The following is a 26,166-nucleotide window of genomic DNA, read 5'->3' as shown; positions in this document are numbered from 1 at the left end:
TCCCGCAGGTGCTCCCATGGTAGCCCACCTGTCCTCCTCGGCCCTGTCTAGCCGCATAGCCATCGAGGCCCTGGGGGAAGGCCCCACCTCCACGTGTCTCGATCAGGGAGACCTACAGGGTCACCTGGACCCCGATGACCGGCCGGGACCCTCCGGCTACCCGGAGGCCAGCAGTGGCCAGCCCGACCAGCCCCAGCACTCCCACCCCTCCCAGTACCTGGACTGTAGTGGCGACGGCCCTGATCAGACCGGGGAGTCCTCCTCCTACATGGAGTGTTCCAGAGAGGAGCCTGACCAGACCCGCTCTCAGTCCGGCTTCCCGGACTACAGCGGGGACAACAGCGACCAGGACTTGCCCGGCTACGTGGAGTGCAGCGGGGCCGACTCCAACCCGACCAGCCGAGGCCACTACGTGGTGGAGTGCAGCACGCAGTATCTGGAATGCGGTGTGGATGATGGCCAGCGGCCGCACCATTCGGGCAGCTACATCGACAGCAGCGCAGACCACCACTCTCAGACGAGCCGGCAGTACGGGGTGGGCTACGGCGGGGAGTGCGTGGCAGCTGCCGACTCCGAGCAGCCTGGGTGTTCTCAGTACCAGGCCCGGGACGATGAGGACGATGATGATGATGATGATGATGATGATGATGATGATGATGATGACGAGGACCAGGACCCAGACCAGCCACAGCACTCCCAGCAGCAGCCCCAGCACTCCTGCTACATGGAGAGCAGCAATGGCCCCGATGGCTCTCTCTACGCCGACGATGGCTCCTCGTCAGACCACCCGCTGGCGGACACTGTGGGCTCAGCCGGGCTCCCGGAGGCTTTGGAGTGCAGCGAGAGTCAGCCGGGGGCCTACATTAGCAGCAGTGGGACCTACGTCTCCAATCCGGAACCTGAGATGGCCCCGCAGTGCTCCCCAAGTCAGGAGGAGCCCCAGGGCTCCGAGGGCCCTCAGGACGAGGCTGGGCTGGTGGGGGAGTCTGGGGAGTCGGCGGTGGCTGCAGGCAGCGGCAGAGACAGGCCGCCCAACCTGGCTGAGTTGGAGGAGATGATGGAGGTGGTGATCGTACAGCAGTTCAAGTGCAAGATGTGTCCGTACAAGAGCACCTCCAAAGACACCCTCATCAACCACATGAGAGACAGGCACTTCAGACCCGCAGGTAGGGGACTGTGGTCTGTGGTTCCCCCTACATTACATTATATTCAAATGTATTCTCATTATACAGCACAAGTACAGTACAACGAAAAGAGGTTTGGCATCTAACCAGAGTACAAATGTGACAGTAAAGTGCAATAGAAATATACAATGTACAGGTGATTAAACTATATATAAAGTAAGAGTGTATATATAAATGAGTACTACTGAGTAATAATGCTGTATGTACAGATGTATGTACAGTGTTGTAGTATTATTATGTACAGTGATACAGGTATAAAGACCCTAAGGTAGTAAGTCATACTGGCCAGCGGTATAACTTAGTAAGAGTAGGTAAGGAATATGTACACGTATAGATATAGTATCTACAGGTATTTAAAAAGGAGTATATACAAACGGATGTGGATAATTTATATATGTACATGCTATCATACAGAGTTATATGGGTTATATGCAGGTATATAACAAGGATTATATGACCTATAGTCCATTCATACTGAGTGAATCAGTTCCCCCAGCCACATTTGTGTATTCACAATTTTTGGGGGAGAATTAACTGATCGAAAATGTATCGAATCAAATTTGGTCAAATTAAGAGATTTCATGATGCATTGAATTGTTGCCTGAAGAATCGTAATCGAATCGAATCGTTGTGGGGTCAAATATTTACACCCTAGATTATATACATAGATTTAGTTGTGGTGGCCCAGCACACATTGATTTCCCAAAACGGATCCAATAATTCATACTTACTTTTACTTAGGCCTTTTTATTCCTTTCGGAACATAGGCCATTGATGAAAAGTTTCCACCCCCGTCCCCGTCTGTCTTGCGGTATCCTCTCCAGCTGTTTCCACGTCAGTCCCCTTGTCTTGAGTTCCTGCTCAGTGTCTCTTCTCCAGGTGTTTTTGGGTCTTCCTCTGCCTCGCTTGCCTTGTGGGTTCCAGGTTAATGCCTGTTTGGTTATTGCGGTTTTGTGTCTTCGAAGTGTGTGCCCAATCCAGCTCTATTTTCTCCTGGTCAGCTGGACCTCCACTGATTCTTGCTTGGTGCATTCCCACAGCTTGATGTTGGTGATTGTGTGTGGCCAGAAGATCCTGAGGATACGTCTCAGACAATGGTTGATGAAGGTCTGCAGTTTATTGTTGATGTTAGTGGTGGTTTTCCAGGTTTCAGAGCCATATAGCAGAATGGATTTGACATTGGAGTTGAAGATTTTGAGCTTGGTGTTGAGTTTGATGTTTCGGGTTTTCCATATCTTGTTTAACATGTTGAATGTTGCTCTTGCTTTTCCTATCTTGCCCTTACGTCTTCCTCAGTCCCGCCATCAACAGCTATAACACTACCCAAGTATGTGAATTTGTCAACCTCTTCCAGTGTCTGGCCCCCGATGGTTATGGGGTTTGTGCTTTTATTATTGACTCTGATTACTTGAGTTTTTTGTCCATTTATTTTGAGCCCAAGTCCAGCTGCAGTTGTTTCTAGCAGCTGGGTTTTGTCTTGCATCTGTTGATGGTTGTGTGAGAGTAGTGCGATGTCATCCGCAAAGTCCAGGTGCTCCGTTAGACTCCACTGGATGCCAGTCTTTTTATTGGTTGTGGTTTGCCTCATGATCCAGTCGATGCATAGGAGGAAGAGGAAGGGGGAAAGTAGGCAGCCCTGTTTCACGCCGGTGAGCACTTTGAAGTGTTCTTGTGCACATCCGTTATGTAACACTTGGCATTTCATGTCCTGATACATGTTCTTGATTATGCTGATGTATTTTTTAGGGATTCCATAGTGTGCCATGAGTTTCCAAAGCAGCTCGCGGTCTACACTATCGAATGCCTTTTCAAAATCTATGAAATTGACATAGACAGGTGCGTGCCATTCTATGGATTTCTCGATGATGATCCTGAGGGTGGCAATTTGGTCAGTGCACGATCTACCGTTCCTGAAACCGGCTTGGTTTTCTCTCAGTTCATCCTCGACCCCTTTTCGCAGTCTGTCCAAGATAATGCGGTTGAAAACTTTGCCTGGTGTTGAGAGCAACATAATCCCACGATAGTTGTTGCAGTTCTTAAGGTCTCCTTTCTTGGGTATAATAGCAATGAGCCCGTCCTTCCAGTCTGTTGGTACATTTCCTTCTTTCTCCCAGATCCTTTTGATCAGCTGGTGTAGCATGGTGGCTGAGGTTTCAACGTCTGCCTTTAAAGCTTCTGCTGGAATGTCATCTGGCCCTGCTGCCTTGTCACGTCGCAATGCATTGATAGCCTTTTTCACCTCATATCTTGTTGGGGGGGCACAGTTGATCTCCAGCATGTGTGCAGCTGGCGGAATCTCCACCTCTTGGACAGGGGGCTCTCTGTTGAGGAGCTCCCTAAAGTGCTCAGTCCACCTTTGGTGTTGTTCTTCCTTGGTGGTGAGCAGTCGTCCTTTGGATTTGTGTGTTTGTCTGTCTAAACCTCCCGGTTAGTTTCTTGGTGGTCAGGTAGAGTTCCTTGAGGTTATTCTTTCCCGCTGCTTCCTCTGCTTCTTGCGCCAAGTCTTCTATGTATTTCTGTTTGTCGCGTTTGATGCTTTTCTTCACCTCCTTGTTTGCTACTTCGTAGTCTCTGTGAGCTGCTCCCTTTTTTGCTCGAGTTTTGCATTTGTTTATTGTGTCTTTTTTTGCCCTCCTCTCCTCTATTCTTTTCAGTGTTTCAGTGGATATCCAGGGTTTGTTGCTTGTTTTCTTTCTCCCTACCACTTCTAGGCATGTCTCCTTCCATACGGTTTTCAGGTTGTTCCAGTGCTCTTCCACTGGTTTTTGAGCTTGTTCTTGCAGGGCTTGGAACCTGTTCTGTAGGGTGATTTGGTATAGTTCCGTTGTTCCTATGTCCTGGAAAAGCTGGATGTTGTACTTTGCTCTGTTGTCAGTGGGGCTGTTACAGCGCTTCAGCTTGAGTTGGAGTTTTGCAGCCAGTAGGTGATGATCTGACCCCGCATCTGCCCCCCTCTTCACTCGTACATCCAGGAGGGAACGTCTGAACTTCCTGTTTATACATATATGATCTATTTGGTTTTCTGTGGTGTGGTCAGGTGATATCCATGTGGCTTTGTGAACAGGTTTGTGGGGGTAAACTGTCCCTCCTATGACCAGGTTGTAGTCCGCACAGGCGTTTGCTAATCTTTCACCATTTTCATTCATGCTGCCGATTCCATGCTTTCCCATAATCAGCTCGTATCCATTGTTGTTGTTCCCAACCTTTGCATTCATGTCGCCCATGAGGAGAAAGATGTCTTTTTCTCTCCTGGCCTGGAGTAGATGTTGTAGCTGGTTGTAGAAGTTGTCTTTTATTTCCTCATCTGTGGTGTTGGTGGGTGCATAACATTGGATGACATGTAGGTTAATTCTTTTATGGGTGGTTTTAAATCTTGCTGTGATGATTCTGGAATTGATGGGCTCCCAACTGATGAGGGCCCTCTGCGCTTCTTTGGAGAGCATGAGTGCCACTCCCTCCGTGTGTGGTGCTTTCTCATCCGGGTGTCCAGAGAAGATTATGGATTCACCACTGGTCAGTTTGACTTCTCCTGTCTGGAGCCATCTGGTTTCACACAAGCCGAGGATAGAGAGCTTGTATCTTTTCATCTCTTCTGCGATGACTGACGTTTTCCCCGCTGTGTACATGGTCCTGATATTCCAGGTTGCGATGTTGGTAGACCGCCTAGGGGATAGAAGGTTCTGACGCACCCTCTCCATGTGGTTTTCAGCATGCGTCTTCATAGTCTCTTCAGCTCGTATGCTTGAAGAGCTTCCATCTCCTAGGGTGCAGGGTTTCTTACTTTTCTTCAATGTTTCTGTAATCCAATTATCAACTTCACGGGGGATTGGCCCATGAGTTTTACCATTGCCCTATTGGTCAGCTTAACCTGCTTCCCCCTCCCACGACGAGGACGTTAGGGTTGGATTTTGGGAGGGATCCAATAATTCATAACCAAAGTTTATTGTGTTGCATGGACACATGGAACTGCCTGCCATCATTACATAACCTGTAGGAAACACAGATGGTAAAATATGGCAGTGGTTCCTACAGTAAAGTGCTGTCCATCCTAAAGGTTCCCCGTCAATACGAGGAATAATATCTCCACTGTGTAATGGAAATTCAACACCAGACTGTAAGAATGATGCAGCAAATTTGATCAAAGTCACAATATCTGCTAAATTGATAACCATCTGATATTTTGTCCGTGTCATTCAGCCCAGCCAGGAGACCCTCCTAAGAAGCGCGGTCGTGGCCGGCCCCCTAAGAGTGAGACCTTGGCCCGCCGGCAGGCCGAGCTGAAGGCGGCGGAGGAGAAGGCGGCGGCTGCGGTGACCGTAAAGGCTGAGGGTCCCCAGCCAGCAGAGGAGGAGGAGGATGACATTGTGGATTCTGGGGCTATTGATGACCCTGAAGGTCAGTGGAGGAGGCAGCTGAGATGAGTAGATTACATGGGAGACATACACACTCTTTGGTCAGTCAGTCCCACACTCATTTACTTATTCATCAGTCAGTCACTCAGACAGTCACTCACTCAGGCACGTGCACACATAGAGCCCAAGGGGTGCCATTTTGAGCCTCATAAAAAAGTGCCATAAAAAAGAAAAATGCGCATATAGACCACCCTTCCAACTGAAAAATGTCAGGATATAATCAAAATATTAGGTAAAGAGAGAGAGATGCCCCGTATTCCATTGCAGTTTGCACGGCCTCCTCAGCGTGCCTCTCCGTGGACCTATATATTTTATGCATAGCGTGGGTGGTGATGATAAGATAAGATAAGATAAGATATTCCTTTATTGATCCCCTTGGGGAAATTCAGTTTTGTTAGAAACCGCTGTGGCGCATACAGTTGAATGCTGATATTACACTCACTGAGGGACACGTAGAAGTCAAGTCCGATGGGATTTGGGAATCTCAAATACAAATCGCAATTGGAATAAAAAGTGCATTTATATTAAACAATACAGAATATACAGCACTTCTTGGGGTCTGTAGGGTAAGCACTTATTCCCTCCCTCCTGAATATTTATGGAGATGTATGGGCCTTTTAAGTCAGTGATAAAAGTGTCTTTCAAGGATAAGTGAGCTCCTGCACTGATTATTATAGTTCAATATTTGATCACCAAAACCCCCCAAAAAGCATAAAAAGGGTGCCCCCAAAATGCGGGCTTGTGCGCTTCACGCGCTCGGTTATAACACACACAGGTATAGTGCCCTTTTCAGCCTTTGATCACCTGCCCCTCTAAAGTCCTGTGCAGTGTGCACGTCCCTCACTCATACATATCATGCATTATATTGACTCATTCTCTCTCTCTCTCCACCTCCCTTCCCCCCGCCCCCACACACACTGTCTCTCTCTCTCTCTCCTAGATAACAAACTATCACTTCATCTGGGTAAACAGGAGTCCATTTTATTTGCATCTAATTCATAGTGACATGTATGACATGCACAACATATATGACATCATCATGACATTATGGCATAGGGACATACATGACATAATAGTACTGTTACATTTGTGACATATACAATATGCAAATATATGATATTATTATAACAAGATATGCTGCACGCACCTCTCTCAATAAGCACAGATTTGATTCTATCGCTGCTCGTGTCTTCCCATAAAGCTGGATCCGTAACATTGTCCAACCAATCCTGGTTTTCATGTTCAAGCACCGCCGGCGGCGGGCTGTCATCATCGAGGTCTGCCTCAGAGTCAGAGTCATTCGTGTTGGTGTTGGGGCTGGGCTGTGGAGATGCGGCGGGCGTATATGAACAGGTGGCAGCCACTGGTGGTGGTGGGCCGGCTGAACTAGAGGCTGCCGCTGCCTCTTCTCTGTCGCTAGCATCAATAATAATAACATTAGCATTCTCGTCCTCTCTGCCCGCGGCGCCTGGCTCAGCCTCTTTAACGTTGCTGCTACTACTAGTGCTAGCCAGGGGGCTATCCTCCTCCTTACCTGACTCGGTGAAAAAAGTAGAGATAGTTGGTATGCGTTGCCGAAGTAACGCGCTCTTTCTGTCCCTATCCTGTTTAGATTTTAACTTAACAGCTCCGCTTTCCCACCGTTTAACTTTGTTATCCATGTTTTTTTAGTCTCATATATGATACAGTACTACTCGAGTCTTAGCCTACTTGATCAACTTGCAAGTGCAATTCCCGCGGTCAGTGGTCACCTGACCTGACCTGACAGTGAGACCTGGACGTCAGTGTCACGTAGACTCAACGTCTCTCACCCCTCATTATCAAACAATCAATCATATTTTTATTTGCAATACAACATTTTTTATAAAAATAGATAGAGAAGAGATGAGATGATACTAGTAGTCACTATAGATGCTGTGAAAGTAAACGCTGGATGAGGATCTGATTATATATATATTTTTTTTCGTATTTCTTATTTTTTTTTACTAGTGTGTAGTGGAGGCCCCTAGTCACTAGGGGGAGCTCGATGATATCCGCTATCAGCACTCTCTGCTGTCTGTCATGAATAATGATCCCAATCTGCCTCATTCGTGTCGGGGCTGCGTCTATTCTTTTACCAACGGATTTCCAGTTCCGCGTTCGCGTTCTGCGATCTGATTGGCCACTGACGTTTCTGGTGCGATCTGATTGGCCACTGACGTTTCTTAGGCGACTCTTTCGAAGTTTGTTAAGGTTAGAGTATGGAATCAGGGCTGGTGTTCTATCGCCCTGCTCTAAGACAAACTTTAACCTTAACCAACTTCGAAAGAGAAAAAATACTTAAGATTAGCCACTTGCAGACGGCAGGGTGTGACGTACTGTATATTTTAGTTGAACAAATATTTGGGGCCTCTAGTGAAGAGGGGCCTCCAAAAAAATAAAAGTTAAAAAAAAATTATAATAATTTGGAGCCTCTAGTGACGAGGGGCCTCCAAAAGGTCTCTAGTGACGAGGGGCCTCCAAAAAAAGTTACAAAAAGAATTATAATAATTTGGGGCCTCTAGTGACGAGGGGCCTCCAAAAAAAATAAAATAAAAGTTAAAAAAAATAATAATAATGTTGGGCCTCTAGTGACGAGGGGCCCCAAAAAAAAAAAAAATTTTGGAGGCCCCTCGTCACTAGAGGCTAGGCTTGGGCGGTATCATTTTTTTCACACCGTCATACCTTGATTACCTAATACCCCGGTATACGGTATATGACGGTATGACTTTCATTTTCATCAGCGGGGGGGTTACCAAGTGAACAAATCACGGAGATGGCCAGTTCGCCCGCAGCATCCTAGTGCTAACGTTAGCTCTCAGAATGGTAGCAGTTTGCCCGCAGCATCCTAGTGCTAACGTTACGCTCTCAGAATGGTAGCAGTTCGCCCGCAGCATCCTAGTGCTAACGTTAAGCTCTCAGAATGGTAGCAGTTCGCCCGCAGCATCCTAGTGCTAACGTTAAGCTCTCAGAATGGTAGCAGTTCGCCCGCAGCATCCTAGTGCTAACGTTAAGCTCTCAGAATGGTAGCAGTTTGCCCGCAGCATCCTAGTGCTAACGTTAAGCTCTCAGAATGGTAGCAGTTCGCCGGCAGCATCCTAGTGCTAACGTTAAGCTCTCAGAATGGTAGCAGTTTGCCCGCAGCATCCTAGTGCTAACGTTAAGCTCTCAGAATGGTAGCAGTTCGCCCGCAGCATCCTAGTGCTAACGTTAAGCTCTCAGAATGGTAGCAGTTCGCCCGCAGCATCCTAGTGCTAACGTTAGCTCTCAGAATGGTAGCAGTTCGCCCGCAGCATCCTAGTGCTAACGTTAAGCTCTCAGAATGGTAGCAGTTTGCCCGCAGCATCCTAGTGCTAACGTTAAGCTCTCATAATGGTAGCAGTTCGCCCGCAGCATCCTAGTGCTAACGTTAAGCTCTCAGAATGGTAGCAGTTTGCCCGCAGCATCCTAGTGCTAACGTTAAGCTCTCAGAATGGTAGCAGTTCGCCCGCAGCATCCTAGTGCTAACGTTAAGCTCTCAGAATGGTAGCAGTTCGCCCGCAGCATCCTAGTGCTAACGTTAAGCTTTCAGAATGGTAGCAGTTCGCCCGCAGCATCCTAGTGCTAACGTTAGCTCTCAGAATGGTAGCAGTTCACCCGCAGCATCCTAGTGCTAACGTTAAGCTCTCAGAATGGTAGCAGTTCACCCGCAGCATCCTAGTGCTAACGTTAAGCTCTCAGAATGGTAGCAGTTCGCCCGCAGCATCCTAGTGCTAACGTTAAGCTCTCAGAATGGTAGCAGTTCGCCCGCAGCATCCTAGTGCTAACGTTAAGCTCTCAGAATGGTAGCAGTTCGCCCGCAGCATCCTAGTGCTAACGTTAATCCTAGTGCTAACGTTAAGCTCTCAGAATGGTAGCAGTTCGCCCGCAGCATCCTAGTGCTAACGTTAAGCTCTCAGAATGGTAGCAGTTTGCCCGCAGCATCCTAGTGCTAACGTTAAGCTCTCAGAATGGTAGCAGTTCGCCCGCAGCATCCTAGTGCTAACGTTAAGCTCTCAGAATGGTAGCAGTTCGCCCGCAGCATCCTAGTGCTAACGTTAAGCTCTCAGAATGGTAGCAGTTCGCCCGCAGCATCCTAGTGCTAACGTTAAGCTCTCAGAATGGTAGCAGTTAGCCCGCAGCATCCTACACACAACAACAACACACACTCTTGTTACCACAACGCTTTACGGTATTTTCACAGCACTGTCGCAACATTACCGTAAAGCGTGAACACCGTTGTGATCATAAGCGTCTATACTTTCCGTAGCCGCATTTCTGCAGGAGGCTCTCTGATTGGCCGACGTCAGTTTCTACACTGGTTAGGCTTAGGCACTCTTTCGAAGTAGGTTAAGGTTAGAGTTTGTCTTAGAGCGTGACGGCAAGTTCTTTCGACGGTTAAGCTTAGGCACTCTTTCGAAGTTGGTTAAGGTTAGAGTTTGTCTTAGAGCAGTGTTTCTCAACTGGTGGGTCGCAACCCAAAAGTGGGTCGCAGGGCCATTTTTAGTGGGTCGAGGATGTGTGTGTAAAAAAATTAAAAATAAATATATATTTTTTTATAATCTTTTTTTTTTGCACTACCTATCTTTGTGAAAGTGGCTTCTCAGCTCTGGTCCAGCTGAAGACAAAGCAGAGGAACAGATTGGACATTGAGCATGACCTCAGAGTTGCTTTGTCTACCATCACCCCAGACTTTGAGACTCTTGTCAGGAGCAAACAACATCTGCAGTTATCCCATTAGTTCCCTGGGATGTTAAGCTAAGAAGTCTGCTAAGAAGCATATATTATTTATTATTATTATTATTTTATTTCGTTGTGTTTTTAGCCCTAGTTGCACTTTTGTTGCAACCCCAGTTATCCCATTAGTTCCCCCAAACTTAGGTCTGTTATGTTAAGCTAAGAAATCGCTAAGAAGCATATTATTTATTATAATTTTATTTCATTGGGTTTTTAGCCCTAGTTGCACTTTTGTTGCAACCCCAGTTATCCCATTAGTTCCCCCAAACTTAGGTATGTTATGTTAAGCTAAGAAGTCTGCTAAGAAGCATTATTATTATTATTATTATTATTATTATTATTATTATTATTATTATTATTATTATTATTATTATTATTATTATTATTATTATTATTATTATTTATTATTATTATTATTATTTTATTTCATTGTGTTTTTAGCCCTAGTTGCACTTTTGTTGCAACCCCAGTTATCCCATTAGTTCCCCCAAACTTAGGTCTGTTATGTTAAGCTAAGAAATCTGCTAAGAAGCATTTATTATTATTTTATTTCATTGGGTTTTTAGCCATAGTTTTTGTGTTTATTTCATGTTTTTAACAGTGCATGAAAGATTGCGTATTACTGCAAAAAAGAAAATTTAAATAAATCATAGTGGTTAAAAAATTTGGGTTGCGACTTAATGACTAAGGAAAATGTTGGGTCCCGAGGCTAGACCAGTTGAAAACCACTGTCTTAGAGCATGGCGATAGAACGCCAGGTAGTTTGCAGGCTGTTCGACGCGGAAATGGGCAAAGACACAGCTCGTCCTGTGTGTAGACAACCAGCTCTGCATGGCTCGCTCCACTAGTGAGGACTGGTCTCGCCCTCTGCTGGCGCGTGTGTGCACTACAACAAAACTCTGTTTTGACGGTATTGATTTTCAATACCGTCGGGATTTCTAAATACCCTGGTATACCGTAATACCGTCATACCGCCCAAGCCTACTAGAGGCCCACGGGCCACGGCCCAAATGGCCCGGTCGTTAATCCGGCCCTGGCCCCGACAGAGCGCTGTTGACGGGGAGCTCTGATGCGTTAGCTTGCTGGTGTTAGCATTAGCTGAAGAGCTAACCGGAAAGCTAGTTTTAGCTTTAACGTTACCTTGGCTAAAGTTGGAGCTATTCATAATCCAGCAATAATGGCTGCAGACCTGCAAGCAAAGTACAGCAAGTTGGCACAGAGTATTCCAAGGTAAATCACTTTTTCACCAGTAGCGTTATATTGTCTTGTTTCCATCTAGCTCACGTTAACTAGCTAACCTAGCTCACGCTAACCTAGCTCACGCTAACGTCGTCACTGATCGACCTCTCGCACACAATTAATGACATGTTGCGGACAGCCATATCGGTGACAATGTTTAGCTTTTAGTGCCAAGCCAACCAGAAGGACAAACCAATAAAAAATTGCGCGACTCGGGCTTCATCAGAAAGATCTCTGCGCCAAGAGGCATTCTATAAAGCTGGGAATGAGGTTAGTCTTTCTCAGCCAACCTCAGCGCGCGATTGGCTGAGGTTGAGTAAAATGCCATGGTAAGCCAATCAAAGGTAGAGGTGGGCGGGTTCATCCAGTGTCTGCACACAGCGCGACAACACAAGCCAGTCAACGTGAGACCGCGGTCCGTGTACGTTTTGATAGTTGTTTTGGTGGCCAAAACGAATCCAACGAACAACACACGCAAGCATTCAATGACAGACCGCGGGTCCATGAGCGTTTTTGTTCACTCTAGTCTTGTGTTAGTTGTGTGTTGCACTGCAATAGTGGAGGCTCTACTCTGCTGACATAGTGCTGCACTTCCTGGTTTAATAGCACAGTCTTCAGGTGCTCAGAGTCAGATATATATATATCTGTATGTCATGCATGTCTTAAATGTCATGATTAGATTTGTACATAATCCAACATATGTGTAAAGAAACAACATATTCCAGTTAACGGTATATTTTTTTAATGATTCGTTACGGTATAAATTAGGTTAACTGGAGCTTAGTATTGCTGGCTGGCTGAGGGGCTTGTCGCCGCTCATGCGCGGGCGTAAGCGATAACTGGCGGCGATAAGGGGGGCGTAATAGCGTAGGGTCACGTGGGCTTAGTGGCCAATCAGAGGAACCCGGAAACCCAACTGCATTGTAGAAAGCATAGACGCGAACCGGAGCCTTCTGGATAGGAGGAAGTGCACAACAATGTATAACGTCCGTGCGGAATCAATGTCCCAACAACCATTCCGTGGGTGAACTCATTGAGATAGTTGTCAATTAATGATACTAATACTAATCTATACAATCACCTGTTGTTGAATAAATACCATTACTTTATAGTTATTACTAAAAAACAGTATATATAAAACGGTAGCGAAAAAAAAGGAAAAGTTTTATAATAATTTTATTTTTTTTATGCACTGGTATCGGATCAGTATCGGCCGATACCCAAAGCTTAGGTATCGGAATCGGATCGGGAAGGAAAAAATGGTATCGGAACATCTCTAGTTTTAAGACAAGATAAGATAAGATATTACTTTATTGATCCCCTTGGGGAAATTCGGGCAGCATGGGGGAGGGGAGGTACAGGAAGTAAAAACAAGCAGTGTAAACAATATAACAAATCAATATAATTAACTAACTAACTAATTTAAATATACAGTATTCACATAAGTTGCAGTATGCATATGGTAGTGTTATTGTCCTTTTTAGGTTCCTAGTAGTTGTAGTTGGATGTCTGGCAGCAGTCCCTGCCCACTGTTGTGGAGCCTGATGGCCGCTGGTATGAAGGACTGGACTGGGGGGGGGTATGAGTCTGTGACTGAACGTGCTTCTCATCTTGACTAGCTCGTCGTACAGGGATTCTCCAGGATAGCAGCCAGCTTCCTTCTCATTCCCCTCTCTGCCATCACCTCTAGTCTGACCAGCTCGACTCCCACCACGGAGCTAGCTCTCCTCACCAGCTTGTTCAGTTTGTTGGTGTCCCTCGAGTTGATGTAGCCCCCCCAGCATGCCACAGCATAGAAGAGGACGCTGGCCACTACAGACTGGTAGAATGACTGCAGCAGTCTATAGGGAGGTGTAGTCTGACGTCACTTTGGACCGCCAGCGAGGTACACCCGTATAGGGTTTTATCATTGGGAAAATAGATTATTGGCTATTGTAACAATTCTGCCTCATGAACATTGAAAAGCTTTCCATTTTTGCACAAAATGAGTTCCCATCTATCACTAACATTATTGTTTAAGCATTTTTGGTTTAAATAATTTTTCTTTATGATTAATTGTGAATATTTTCATGTTGAGCTATAGATTGTGGATGAATACGCACAGAAAGGTACACCATGCAAATGTTAATGCTTTATTTGTTTTGGGCAATGGGTAAATACATTGCGTTTTCAAGATGGTGGACCGGCCGGAAACAGCAATAACGTAACCACTACACCTCCTTATTGCAAACATTGAAGGACCTGAGTCTCCTCAGGAAGAACAGCCTGCTCTGTCCCTTCCTGTAGAAGGCCTCTGTGTTGTCCGACCGGTCCAGTTTATTGTTCAGGTGTACCCCAAGGAACTTATATGACTCCACCACCTCCACCTCATCCCCTCGGATGGTGTTGAGAATCGGGGGGGGGGGCCTCTTCTTGCCCCTCCGGAAGTCCACCACCAGCTCCTTGGTCTTACTTGTGTTGAGTTGGAGGTGGTTGCTGTCGCTCCACCCCACAAAGCTCTCCACCAGGGTTCTATACTCCTCCTTATCGTCGTCGGTGATGTAGCTTACGATGGAGGAGTCGTCAAAATTATGGTTGGAGATGTAACTGTTTCCTCGAAGGAGGAGATTACACACCTTGGTTGCATACTTGACAACAAATTTTCTGGAGAGAGCATGGCCCTAAAGGTATTTTCTAAAGTTAAGTAAGGGATAATGTATAGCTACGAGGTCATTGTCGCAAAATAATTGACCGACACGGAGTTTAAAATACCGAGCCGCCTCGGCGAGGTGTTTTAAACGTCAGTGAAGGTCAATTATTTTGCGACAATGATCGAGTATAGCTATACATTATCCCGCTTATTACATGGCTAACTTACTAACAATATACCTAATTCATTTTACATCGACTCGCAACACTGGTTCTGGCTCCGCTCGTTGCTCCGCCCTGTCATCGCTGGCAGCTTCCCCAGCAGCCGGCAGTGTCTGATTGCACTGATGTCAGTGGGCTTGATTGCGAACAGCTGCGCACAGCGGTCATTATTGTTCCACAGAGGTCCGTTATCAAGCAATATCGGACCTCTGACGCGCGCTATTGACCAATCACAAGCAAGCATTTCGGCGAATGTGAAAACGCCATGTAATAATAAAAAATAACAAGTTGTAGCTAGACTTTCCTCCTTCATAGACAAAATGGCATTGGTAGCTTTTTTGATTATGCCTGCTCCTCCTGGTTCACAGCCATCTCCATGAAAGAGGTTACAGACTTCCCAAAACAAATTAGTAAGGGTGATCCTGAGCCTACATGCCAGAACCTCCCCTCTCACTTTCTCAGCCCCAGAGTGGAGGAGAGGGTCTCTCAAATGAAACTGTGTATGGTCCACAGGATTTTTAAATGGGAGGCTCCACGCTACCTCATTGACTATTTTTGTAAAGTCAGTGACGTACACGGCTACTCCATCAGAGGAAGCTCCACCAACATCATACCCTTCAAATTTAAATATATATATATATTTTTTTTTACTTAAATTTTTATTAACATTTATAGACAAACAACACTTAGACCATACTTACAATGACATCCATAACACAACAATGCACTAACATGGGCCCCTTGAATATGGCTGTGTTCAGCCTCCCAGACCCCCATAAGGGGGACCCCCCCCTCCCGCCATTCACCCCCAGAAATAGGGCTCCCCCACATCCCAGGTCCGTCCCACACGGGGCCGAGCACTCAGCGACACGGCGACACTCCCTTGAATATAATTGGGCCAGGCCAGGCTCTCCCCCCCCCCCCCCCCCCCCTCCGAGCCAAGCCCGCTACCTCCCATGTCACCAAGCACCCCACCCCACGCACAACGACCCCACAACATACAAGACCCCACTCTCCCGGGCCAAACCGCGGAAACGATGCCCCCCCCCCCCCTGAGTTATGCCCGTAGAACTCCCCCATATCCCAGGTCGATGCGCGCGGAGCCGGGCCCCCAGCGACACGGGTCCCTTGTATTAATTGGGCCAGGCCCAGTAGAGGGGAGGGACCTAGACTCCCCCCCCCCCCCCCCCCCCACGAGCCAAGCCCGCTACCTCCCATGTCACGAGAGCCCCACCGACCCCGCCGCAACACACAAGACCCCACCGGGCAAAGCTCAGCCGCTCTGACCCCCATAAGAGAAACCCCTCCCTCCCGCCCTCCTCCCCGAGAAACAGAACACCCCCATATTCTGGTCCACCCTGCGCGGAGCCGAGAACCCAGAGTCCCCACCCGCCCCCGCCTGACCCCCTGGCCCGCAGAAGGCCAAAGCACCACGCCTCATTGGCCCCGCGACCCCCAGCCCGGTGTCCCCCCGGCCCGGTGACCAGACCGCCCAGGCCACGGCGGCCGAGGGCCCCAGGAAACCCCACCCATACCGATCCCACAACACGCAAGACCCCCCTCTCCCAGGTCGAACTGCCGGAACGATGGCCCCTCCCCCCGATACCCCCCCCCCCACTGAACTCGGCCTGCCAACCTCTGTACCTCCCATGTCACCGATATCACTATATACATTTATGCTAACATGACTTAAAAAATAAAACTGACAACACAATAAGAAAAATGAAATGAAAATAAAATAAGCTATATAGTTAGCACTTTTTGCCCCCGTTGGTGGTTTGAAGGGGAACCAGCTCTCCTATTCGAGAAGCCCCCCCACTAGTGACGGAGATACCCCCAATGGAGATTCTCCAAGCCTCTCTTCATGTCCAACATTTTTTAATTCTTGTCCTTCACATATGTCCATGTGCACATTTAAAGCAACTGCTATTCTACCATAACTCAAATTCTAACATAACTCAAAGAAAAAAGACAACATTTGGCGCTCCCATGGTGTTAAGAGGATCTTAGTCGTATCCCTCTGTTCCCCGTTGGAAGGGTGAGGAGTAATGGCTCTCCTAGTGAGAGGGCTCCCCCTAGTGGCGAAGTGCGCACTATATAAGTCCAACATTCGTTCTGTGGACGGCCTCAGAGCTCCCGGTCAATGTTCTGAATTTGTCTTTCTTATGCACTTATGCTTATTCTTATGTTCATTTGTATTGTGTGTCACGTGTAATCCTGTAGTTCCTTCATACCAGTCCATCGTGTATTATTCCCCAATATGTTTCTTAATCAGCGTGTCCCTTTTTTTTAAATAAATTTCAAATCATTTGTCTATAACGTGTGTATTGTAAATCATAGTGTTAATTATTCTAAATTCTGGTGTTATGGTTTTATACTACTTGGGGTAACTGTTCAATTATCTTTCTGTTGTATCTATTCTCATCCCCAGGTCCCCCATGTGTATGTTTGTATTGGGTACTCTTCCACGTTAATTTTGTCTTGTATCTTTCCTTGGATCACCGTGTCCCTTCATGCCCCTTTCTCGTGTCCCTTTGTCGTTCTTCATAGTTGATCTGCTTTGAATCGGTTCAGGTCCCCTCTTTTCCTCCTCCCGTCCTCCTCTCCTCGTCCTCGTCTCTCGGTTCTGGTCCACCTGCGCGCCCTCTCCATCCTCTGCGTCAGCGTAGGCCTAGGCCGTAGGCCTCTCTCCTTCCCCTCCCGGCACCTTCCATCCTCTCCGCGCCGTGTCCCTCGCCGCCTCCTGCACGTTATCGGGACCTGGTTCCTTTCTTTTTCTGAATTGCCTTTATTTCTACATAGCTCTGACGCTTCATTGCCACCTCCGTTGGATTTTTCAGTGTTACATTGTATGCTCCGCATTGCTCCTAATCCAATCTGCGTGGTGGCCTGGTTAGCCTCTATGTTAGCTTGTAAGCTAGTTTGTATGTTAGCCTGTAGCTTCTCTGCATTGACATTCAGCGTCCCGCTAGCTTGTTCTACCTGTTGCATCATTGCCTCGTGTTGAGTCTTTTCCATCAGTGTATTTACTTCATCTGGGGTTGCTTTTCTTTCATTTGTCCTCATGTTTATTCTTCCTTCTTTCTTTTGTCCTCGAATCTTCACTTTTTATTTAGTTTTGAATTGTTTTACTTCCTTTTTTTTATATTCATTGACCGGGAGCTCTTTCATGTGGCTGCTCACCAGAACGTTGCAAACCGGAAGTCCCCCAAATTTAAATCTTTAATGGGCAAATGTACCTTTTTATATTCTGCAGCAATTTTAGGGAACAGACTACCCGAAAGTATAAAGCTACTTGCTTCCAGGTTTACCTTCAAGACCTCCTTAAAAAAATGGCTGCAAAACGGTTCTTAGTCCTCTGTTAGATTTTTATCTGTCCCATGTATTGGTTTTAAATATTGGAACCTCTGTAGTGTAATTGGTATTTGGTGAGGTCTCTATTGATGTGAAGTATTGTTTTTGTTTTATATATTGTATCTTGATTTATGTTCCCCGCACACACGCGCGCTCACATATGCACACTTACATTCACTTCACTTCACAAGGACCACAATGGAAACAAGCTCTAGGGCTTTATTGTGTTTTTATCCTTTTGATCAATATTATTTGTATTGTATTGCACAATCCTTGTTTTATTGCTTCAATAAAGACATCAATCAATAAAAAATCTCGCTCTCTCTCTCTCTCTCTCTCCCAGAGGACAGTGACTATAACCCAGCGGATGAGGACAGCAGGGCCAGACCACCAGCCCTCTTGAGGAGGCCCCTTCCTCCCATTTCCTCCTCTTCTCAGGGGCGTCCTCGCCGCAAGGTCGGCCGTCCCAGGAAGTACAGCCTGGCGGAGGAGGGCTACAGCAACAAAGGTGCATTTTGCAAGAACAAACTGATCGATAACCTCCTACTGCACAAGTGAAAATGCTAGGATTTGCATCTTGATGAGGCCTAGAATTTAAAGAAAAGCACTGACGTAATGTACAGTTAATTTAGTAGAACCTCAGGCAAACATGTATGTGTCAGTACTATGGACTGAAAATAGGAACGATGCCACGGATATTTATGGTTTCCAAAATCTGGATTTCAGGGCTCATGGCCAGAATGAAAATGGGAAATCCTGGGACTCAGTCAATCCCATCAATCTTGGGGCAATACTTTGGAAAACTGAAATAAGGTGGGGGGTGGCTCTCTGTTGGTCCTCAGCCTCGAGTCCCCCTTAAAGGGGCACGCCAACATTATGGGAAATGCGCTTACCATCTTCTCCAGAGTCAGACAAGAATATATACAAATGTGTTGCAGTGTTGACACTTCTACATTCGTCTAATTTCATTCACGTTGGTGTGTAGCGTTGTTGCCTTTCCCACTTGTGTTCACGCCAGCTCCACGTCCGTGTTTTCTGCTGCAGAAGCGGAGAGTGCTCCGAAGAAGCCCAGGGTGAGCGTGGACCCCGGTGCGCCAGAGGAGGAGGCCAGCTCCTCTGGGCTGGGCAACGGCCCCGCTTCCTTGGCCAGCGACGACACAGCCGAGGCAGCGATAAGCCAATCGGACTCCGAGAACAAAGACCCGTCGTCAAACACGGCACCGGAGGAGGAGTTCTTCCCCAGGAAACGAGGACGACCCTCCAAGAGGTTCCTTCGTAAGAAATATAAGAAGTATATGAATCACAAGTAAGGATCCCCACTTATTTAACATTTACATTATAGGCACTTCCTGGTTCTTCTTTGTCATTAGTGCGTAATCACTTTTAGGTTACTTTTATTTTGAGTTGTTTCATCTTTTGGGGTTCTGGGCACTGTCAGTATTCCCTTGTTACTTCTCATTGTTGGCTACTTGCTACCGGTATGTTGCCAATACAAGAATTTGAGCTTATTCAAAACTTGCTTTTCCTAAGTCATTTTTGCTAAGAGTGTCTGCTAAATGTCTTAGAATGTAAATATACATCCACCAGTTTTCAGAACAAGCTCATTCCACCCCCCCACCCCCCCCATTTGTCTTCCAGTCGATATTACAAATCCCTCAAACCTCTCCTGAGGCCTCACAACTGCTGGATCTGCGGCTCGCGCTTCCTCTCCCAGGAAGACCTGCGCTTCCACGTGGACTCCCATGAGGGCAACGACCCGGAGCTCTTCAAGTGCCTGCAGTGCAACTACCGCTGCAAGCGCTGGTCCTCGCTCAAGGTCAGATTCAGAGAAACCTGGGGGGGGGTTCTTGAAGATCACGCCTTTTTTTACGGTTTCCCGTGTAGCGAACGTCACGTAGCTTTCGAGGTATATTGTTGTTATTGTAATGTGATATGTAGAAGGTTTTTTTCTAAGACTCTTGCGTATTGTATTGCAGGAGCACATGTTCAACCATGAGGGCACCAAGCCGTTCAAGTGTGAAGAGTGTGACTATAGCAGCGTCTACAGGAAAGACGTCATCCGCCACTCCATGGTCCACAGCAAAGACAAGTAAACACACACCAGCTATTAAATAATCCTACAATATTGGATTTTCTGATTCTGTTACTGATACTTTATTTTTTTATCTTCCAGGAGAAGAAAGACAGAGATGGTAAGAATGACATCCTTTCTATACATTTCCAATTCATAATGGTATAATCAATCAAATGAATCAAATAGTCCAGATAAGCCCTCCCCGCCCCACACAACACACGTGGAAAGTAGTCCGGTTTCTCCTTTTAATGCTGTAGCAGATTTCCCCTGGTTTCCCTCAGGTAGCCAAGGTGTCCCAGTTTCCCTGCCCGGTGTGCCACAGGGTCTACCCCATGCAGAAGAGACTCACCCAGCACATGAAGACGCACAGCGCAGAGAAACCACACATGTGCGACAAGGTCAGAACATGCGGATCAAGTACACATTTTGTTATGAAACATTTTGTTATTATAAATATATAATAAATAAATAACTATCTTACTACTAAAAATAAGTCTTACTATCATGTACTTTGCTACTAAATAACCTTCCTTGCCTATATTACTACCTACTATGCTAATATGTCTACTACTATGCACTCAATACTGTAGCACCCAAGTTCAACACTTACCTAGCTGCCAGAGTTGTACCCTTCCTGCTGACCTGTTGTACAGAACTTTGGATAAAAGCGTCAGCTAAATGTAAATGTAAAGTATTGAGTTGATGCACACGTATGATCGGCGGTCCTTCCTCCATCTTAATCACTGCCTTTCTTGTGTTTACAGTGTGGGAAGTCTTTCAAGAAACGCTACACGTTCAAAATGCACCTACTGACCCACATCCAAACTCTCGGGGGCAGCATGTCAGTATTTAGAACTTTTAAAACCTTTTTTCCCCTCCACCTTTTTAGTTGAAACGTTGCCTTTACCATCATTGATCCAACCAGCCTCAACGTCTTTATTCCAAAAACGTGAATGTCAACAAAAACATATTTTATTAGATCAAAGTTGCAATGAAAACGTACAAATTTATTGCAACAATCACAGACAATATGAATGAATGAATAACTCCTGTGTGTGTGCGCGCAGGTTTAAGTGTGAGTGCTGCGACTACTCGTGTGACAACAAGAAGCTGCTGCTCAACCACCAGCTGTCCCACACCAACGACAGGCCCTTCAAGTGTGACTACTGTAAATACTCCACCTGTAAGCAGGAGTTCCTGGTGTCCCACCTCGCCATCAAACACACTGGTCAGTCTCTTCAAATAAAATATAATCCCACCATATTTTTCCTAGTTTTGACGGTATAATATTTTAGTTTTCCCAGTACCCATTTTTATGTGATATATGACATATATTTTTATGTCGTTGTCTTAATTGTCATGGTGCTATCTAATTCAAAATGGTCTACTTTTCTACTTTTTCTTTTATCATGGACGACGGTATAGTAAAAATCCACACCTTTTCACCAACTTCATCTTATGATAGTTGATAGTGTTATGTGATGGGGTGGGTTCCTATAAAAGTATGTTTCCTGAAAAGGCTGTCGTCTTCACAAGCTTCAGAGTCTTGCTCGACGAAGCTTTAACAGGCGATAGAAACACTGCCGGGATCAAACCTGTTTCTCTCCAGTTGTGGGATGGTTTCCTTTCACTAACTAAAAAAACACCCTGTCGCCCCACTAACTGCTAACACTACCTCACGTCTCTGTGCTCCTCTGTAGGAGAGAAGCCGTTCTCCTGCGACATGTGTCACTTCATGACGAAGCACAGGAAGAACCTGCGTCTGCACGTGCAGTGTCGCCACCCGGAGGCCTTCGAGGAGTGGTGCGTGGTCCACCCCGAGGAGCCGGTCCGGAGGCGCCGCAGACCCTTCTTCACCCTGCAGCAGATAGAGGAGCTCAAACAGCAACACGAGGACACTCATGTGGGGCTGCAGAACACCATTGTGAGTCTGTCAGACCTGGGGCTCTCGAACCTTTTCACGTCAAGGACCCCCAGATTGATGTGTATCAGGCTGTGTATCAGGCTGTGGACGCCCCACTTGACTTTGTCCCAGGGACCCAATGTTTAAGTTAATTTCAAAACTTTAGTCACCCTCAGATTAATAAAACAACTTCACAATGGTAAAACTGTAAAAATAGTATAATCAATAAAAATTATAAAATATAGGCAAAACATACTGTAAATAATAAAAAATAAATAAAAAAAACATAGATAAAATCTATTAAAACAATTACAAGGTGTACCAGGGAGTACAATCATGGTCCTAAACTGATTATAGGTCAGCAGAGAATCGATTTTCATCTTATGCTGAAGATCAATTCCAGGAAGTTGTTGCTCTAAAACAAAATGCTCAGACTATGCACGAGAGACCTTAAGCATAAGCACGTCATTTGAGCGGGTTAGATGGGGTCCAGAATTCCAATCTAGCATCGTTGCAATATAAGGTGGTTTCTTTACGATAATAGCCTAATGCAGTGCTTCTCAAACTTTTTCTGTCAGGCCCCCCTTTGGCGGACCAAAATATTTTGGCCCCCCCCCCCCCCCCCTCGCCCCAACAAAATAGTCATGAAATGGGCCATGTTTAAATTTATTGAAATAACACCAATATCGTGGCCTTTCAACTTGGCCCTATATTTTGTTTTCAGAGCTGTCATGGATGAAAAGCCAGCCTCACACAGATACTGTATGTGGTGCTGAATGGTATCAACACCTTAACTGCTGAATCATGAGATACTTGGTGGGCCATGAGATGAGATACTTGGTACTCGGCACCACACTCTGAAACTAGCTCTCTAGGTGGTATCAGATGAGATTTCAAAGAGTTCTTCCAAGAGTTTGGATGGAGATGTGTCAGGAAGCTTTGTCTCAATGTTGTCTGTACATTTTTTTTTTATCCAGAGTAACTTGGTGATCCTTTTCTGTGTTTTATTAAATAATGATTTTCAGATGTTGAGAAATGGTATTTTCATGGAGAACAGTGCAGCTGCAACAGATAGCACTTTAGTGATAATTTTCTGGAATAAAAAAAAAAAAAATGTTTTATTTTTTATTATTAAATAAATCTCAAGTCTCCCCCTGTCATGCCTCTGCGCCCCCCCTGGGGGGCGCGCCCCACACTTTGAGAAACACTGGCCTAATGGATAAACCAATACCAATGGTTATTACGCCTCTCTCTGGAGCGAGAGGACCAACCCACCTTATCATAGAGGCCACAGTGGTGAGTATCACCGGTAATACATCTGAGGGCAGAATGATGGACTTTGTCCAGAGGTTTAAGAGTGGAAGGGGCAGTATTTCTATAAATTATTCCATAAAATACTGATAAGAAAACGGCTTCAACAATCCTTTTACTACTAAACAAAGGGAAGTTGGCTCTATTTCTATAGAAGAAGCCAATTTTTTTTATGCAGTTTGCTCACAAGATTATCTATTATTATTATCTATGGTATTTATGTAAACTTCTCATCAAGCCAGATACCAAGGTACTTATATTCAACAACTCTCTCAATGCTCGATCCATTTGTAGTGGATATTTAAGTGTATACTATCATTTCTAGCGCTAGTAAACAGCATTAACTTTGTTTTATCATCATTAAGTACTAGTTTGATATTAATAAGCACTTCCTGAAGAGCTGAAGGGCTAGCTGTCCAGAGTCTGCAATACAATACACTATAGTATCATCAGCATAAAGATGAACTTGACAACCACACAATGAAGATACAATATCATTAATATAAATAGTAAAACTTTTTGGACTTAGAATTTAACCTTGTGGAACACCTTTTGGTACAGACAAAAAATCGGACTGCACACTTTCGGATTTCACACTGATATCGCTCAAATAAGTAACTCTGAAACCAATCACAGGTCATTCCATCAAACCAATATTACATAACTTTGGTAAAAGCAAAGGATGATCAGCTGTATCAAATGCTTTGGACAGATCCACAAAAAGAGTGGCACAGTGTTTGTTACTGTCCAAAGCAATTGATACAGCTGATCATCCTTTGCTTTTACAAAAGTTGAGCATGTGACGCAATATGAGAAGTTCTTTAATAATAATAATACACTTTATTTATATAGCACCTTTCATACAAGGATTGCAGTTCAAAGTGCTTTACATAATAAAGACATAATAAAACAAGCAGCAAGAGCAATGTATAGCACAAATATACATAGCAGCATGATACAAATAATCAACATCATATCGGAACCTAACGTTCCAACAGCTTTCTTGAATTATTGTAATCTCGTTACAAAATCATGAACAATAAAAAAAACATAAAATAAAAAACAATGTAGGGGCCTGTGCTATTCTGAAATTCTTGTTCCCTAGATCATAGAACAGCAATAAGGACCTTTCTGCGCCCTCTCTTTCTAAAACTTTGTCTCTAAAATCTTTCACCCCCCCACTCACGGTCCCAGCCTCAGCTAGTGGGGCGCAGGGATAAAATAAAAACGAAATGAATAATAAACACATAATATACGCACTGCAGTATAAAATAGTGCAAGGTAAAACTTGTAATTTAAGTGCAGTGATGAAGGCATAAGATTAATCAAATGCTTTGATAAAAAGATAGGTTTTAAGCTGCCTTTAAAGTCAATATCGTGTTGGCTTCTCTGATATTTATGGGTAATGTGTTCCACAATTTGGGGGCGTAATTGACAATCGCTGCATCACCGATCTTCTTATGACTGTTTCTAGTGACCTCTAATACACCTGCATCTAATGATCTCAGTGTTCTAGCTGGTGTGTCGTTCATGAGAGAGTTAACAATGTAGCTAGGTCCTTTTAGAGCTTTGTATGTGAGGAGGAGGACATTGAAGTACATTCTGAAAGTTACAGTAGCTACTAGCTAGGACAGGACTAATGTGTTCTCTTTTGGTTTTGGTTAACATTATAGCTGCAGAGTTTTGAATCAGCTGGAGTCTTTCAGTGGTTTTCCTGGGGAGACCAGTGAAGAGTGCATTGCAGTAGTCTAGCCGGCTACATATAAAGGCATGAATTAGCTTCTCAGCATCATTTTGATTTATAAATGGTTGCACCTTCGCTATGTTTCTGAGGTGAAAGCAAGCTGTTTTCGTCACTTTGTTTATATGGGAGTTGAAGTTCAATTCTGAGTCCAGGATGACACCAAGACTTGTCACTTCAGGTTTAATCCAAGGAGTTAAACCTCCTAGTTTTTTTGTTAGCATCTCTTTTTGATTTGGGGCCAACTAGTAGGACTTCCGTTTTTTTCTATTTATTTTATTTATAAATAGTACATTTTTACTATTTATATGAATGATATTGTATCTTCATTGAGTGGTTGTCAAGTTCATCTTTATGCTGACGACACTATAGTGTATTGTATTCAAACCTTTATTTATTCTCAAAGACAATTGAGGTCACCCTCATTTTCAATGTCGTATTGCATACTCTAGCAGTCTAGCCATTCAGCTCTTCAGGAAGTGCTTATTAAAGGGTCGGGAGAAAGTGAAACCTATGATCCGAATAGTCATCAAAGAATTAAGACCAACTAAGTTAGATGGGTGTTGGCTAAGGTGATGTGAAGCTCTGTCTGTAACTGCATCAGGTGGCCGTAGATCCTGCGACACTACAAGCCATGCAGGGGATGGAGAACGCTTCAGTCACCCAGGACGCACTGGGGAACACCACCATCATCTACGAACAAGGTCAGCCAGGTTTCCGCAAGCGCCCCTTCTAGTATTCCCTGTGACCTTTCATCCGAGGGATTAACTGAATTTCTCTCTTTCCACCCCTCAGCCGAATCCACCGACCTGTCGGCCCAGAATGCACTGGATCTCCTGTTAAACATGAGCAATGCCCGGGAGCTGGTGGGAAGCTCACTACAGGTAGGGGATTGAGGCTGAATATGGATTGATCACAACCTGGTATCTAACGTATACCATCTAACTGGTATAATAACGTATGACGTATATCATGCCAGTTAGGGTACCTTGTGTAATACTGCACCAGTGTATACTGTTTACTTTACTTTACTCATAGTATATATTCAGATCCTAATTCTTTATTGCCCATATTTATTGTAACATATAATATAACTGATGGGGCATACAGACCCTCATCTGCACCTTTGATTACACTGTTTACTTTTTAATATTCTTATATTTAGAGTTATTTGAATTCAGTTATTAATTCAGTTCTATTGTTTACACTGTTTATTTATTTATTTATTCATATTTTCTATATTCAGATAAAATTGTATTGCCTATATTCATGTATTTCTACTATTACCATGCTCATACCTGTACCCCCCCCCCCCCCATGCTGCT

At 45.0% G+C, this 26,166-nt stretch overlaps 1 protein-coding gene across 2 annotated transcripts in view; it reads left to right on the top strand.

Annotated features, from left to right (window-relative positions):
- Positions 1 to 26,166, top strand: part of LOC311244600 (zinc finger protein 335-like) — an 81,160-nt gene that overhangs the window by 5,883 nt on the left and 49,111 nt on the right. The window contains exons 5-17 of one of the 2 annotated variants that reach the window (XM_084334197.1): positions 9 to 1,166; positions 5,382 to 5,579; positions 18,156 to 18,320; positions 18,857 to 19,118; positions 19,451 to 19,628; positions 19,789 to 19,901; positions 19,986 to 20,004; positions 20,168 to 20,284; positions 20,651 to 20,727; positions 20,954 to 21,114; positions 21,587 to 21,810; positions 25,446 to 25,545; positions 25,637 to 25,725. In XM_084334197.1, the coding sequence (XP_084190323.1) occupies positions 9 to 1,166; positions 5,382 to 5,579; positions 18,156 to 18,320; positions 18,857 to 19,118; positions 19,451 to 19,628; positions 19,789 to 19,901; positions 19,986 to 20,004; positions 20,168 to 20,284; positions 20,651 to 20,727; positions 20,954 to 21,114; positions 21,587 to 21,810; positions 25,446 to 25,545; positions 25,637 to 25,725 (2,861 nt within the window). Of the gene's footprint in view, positions 1 to 8; positions 1,167 to 5,381; positions 5,580 to 18,155; positions 18,321 to 18,856; positions 19,119 to 19,450; positions 19,629 to 19,788; positions 19,902 to 19,985; positions 20,005 to 20,146; positions 20,285 to 20,650; positions 20,728 to 20,953; positions 21,115 to 21,586; positions 21,811 to 25,445; positions 25,546 to 25,636; positions 25,726 to 26,166 lie in introns of both variants that reach the window. The other variant, XM_084334196.1, reaches the window with a different exon arrangement.

This window comes from Notolepis coatsorum (genome assembly GCF_963971535.1).
Source record: "Notolepis coatsorum genome assembly, chromosome: 17".
NCBI lineage: Eukaryota > Metazoa > Chordata > Actinopteri > Aulopiformes > Paralepididae > Notolepis > Notolepis coatsorum.
The sequence above is the reverse complement of the archived record's forward strand: the minus strand, read 5'-3'. Positions and strand labels throughout refer to the sequence as shown.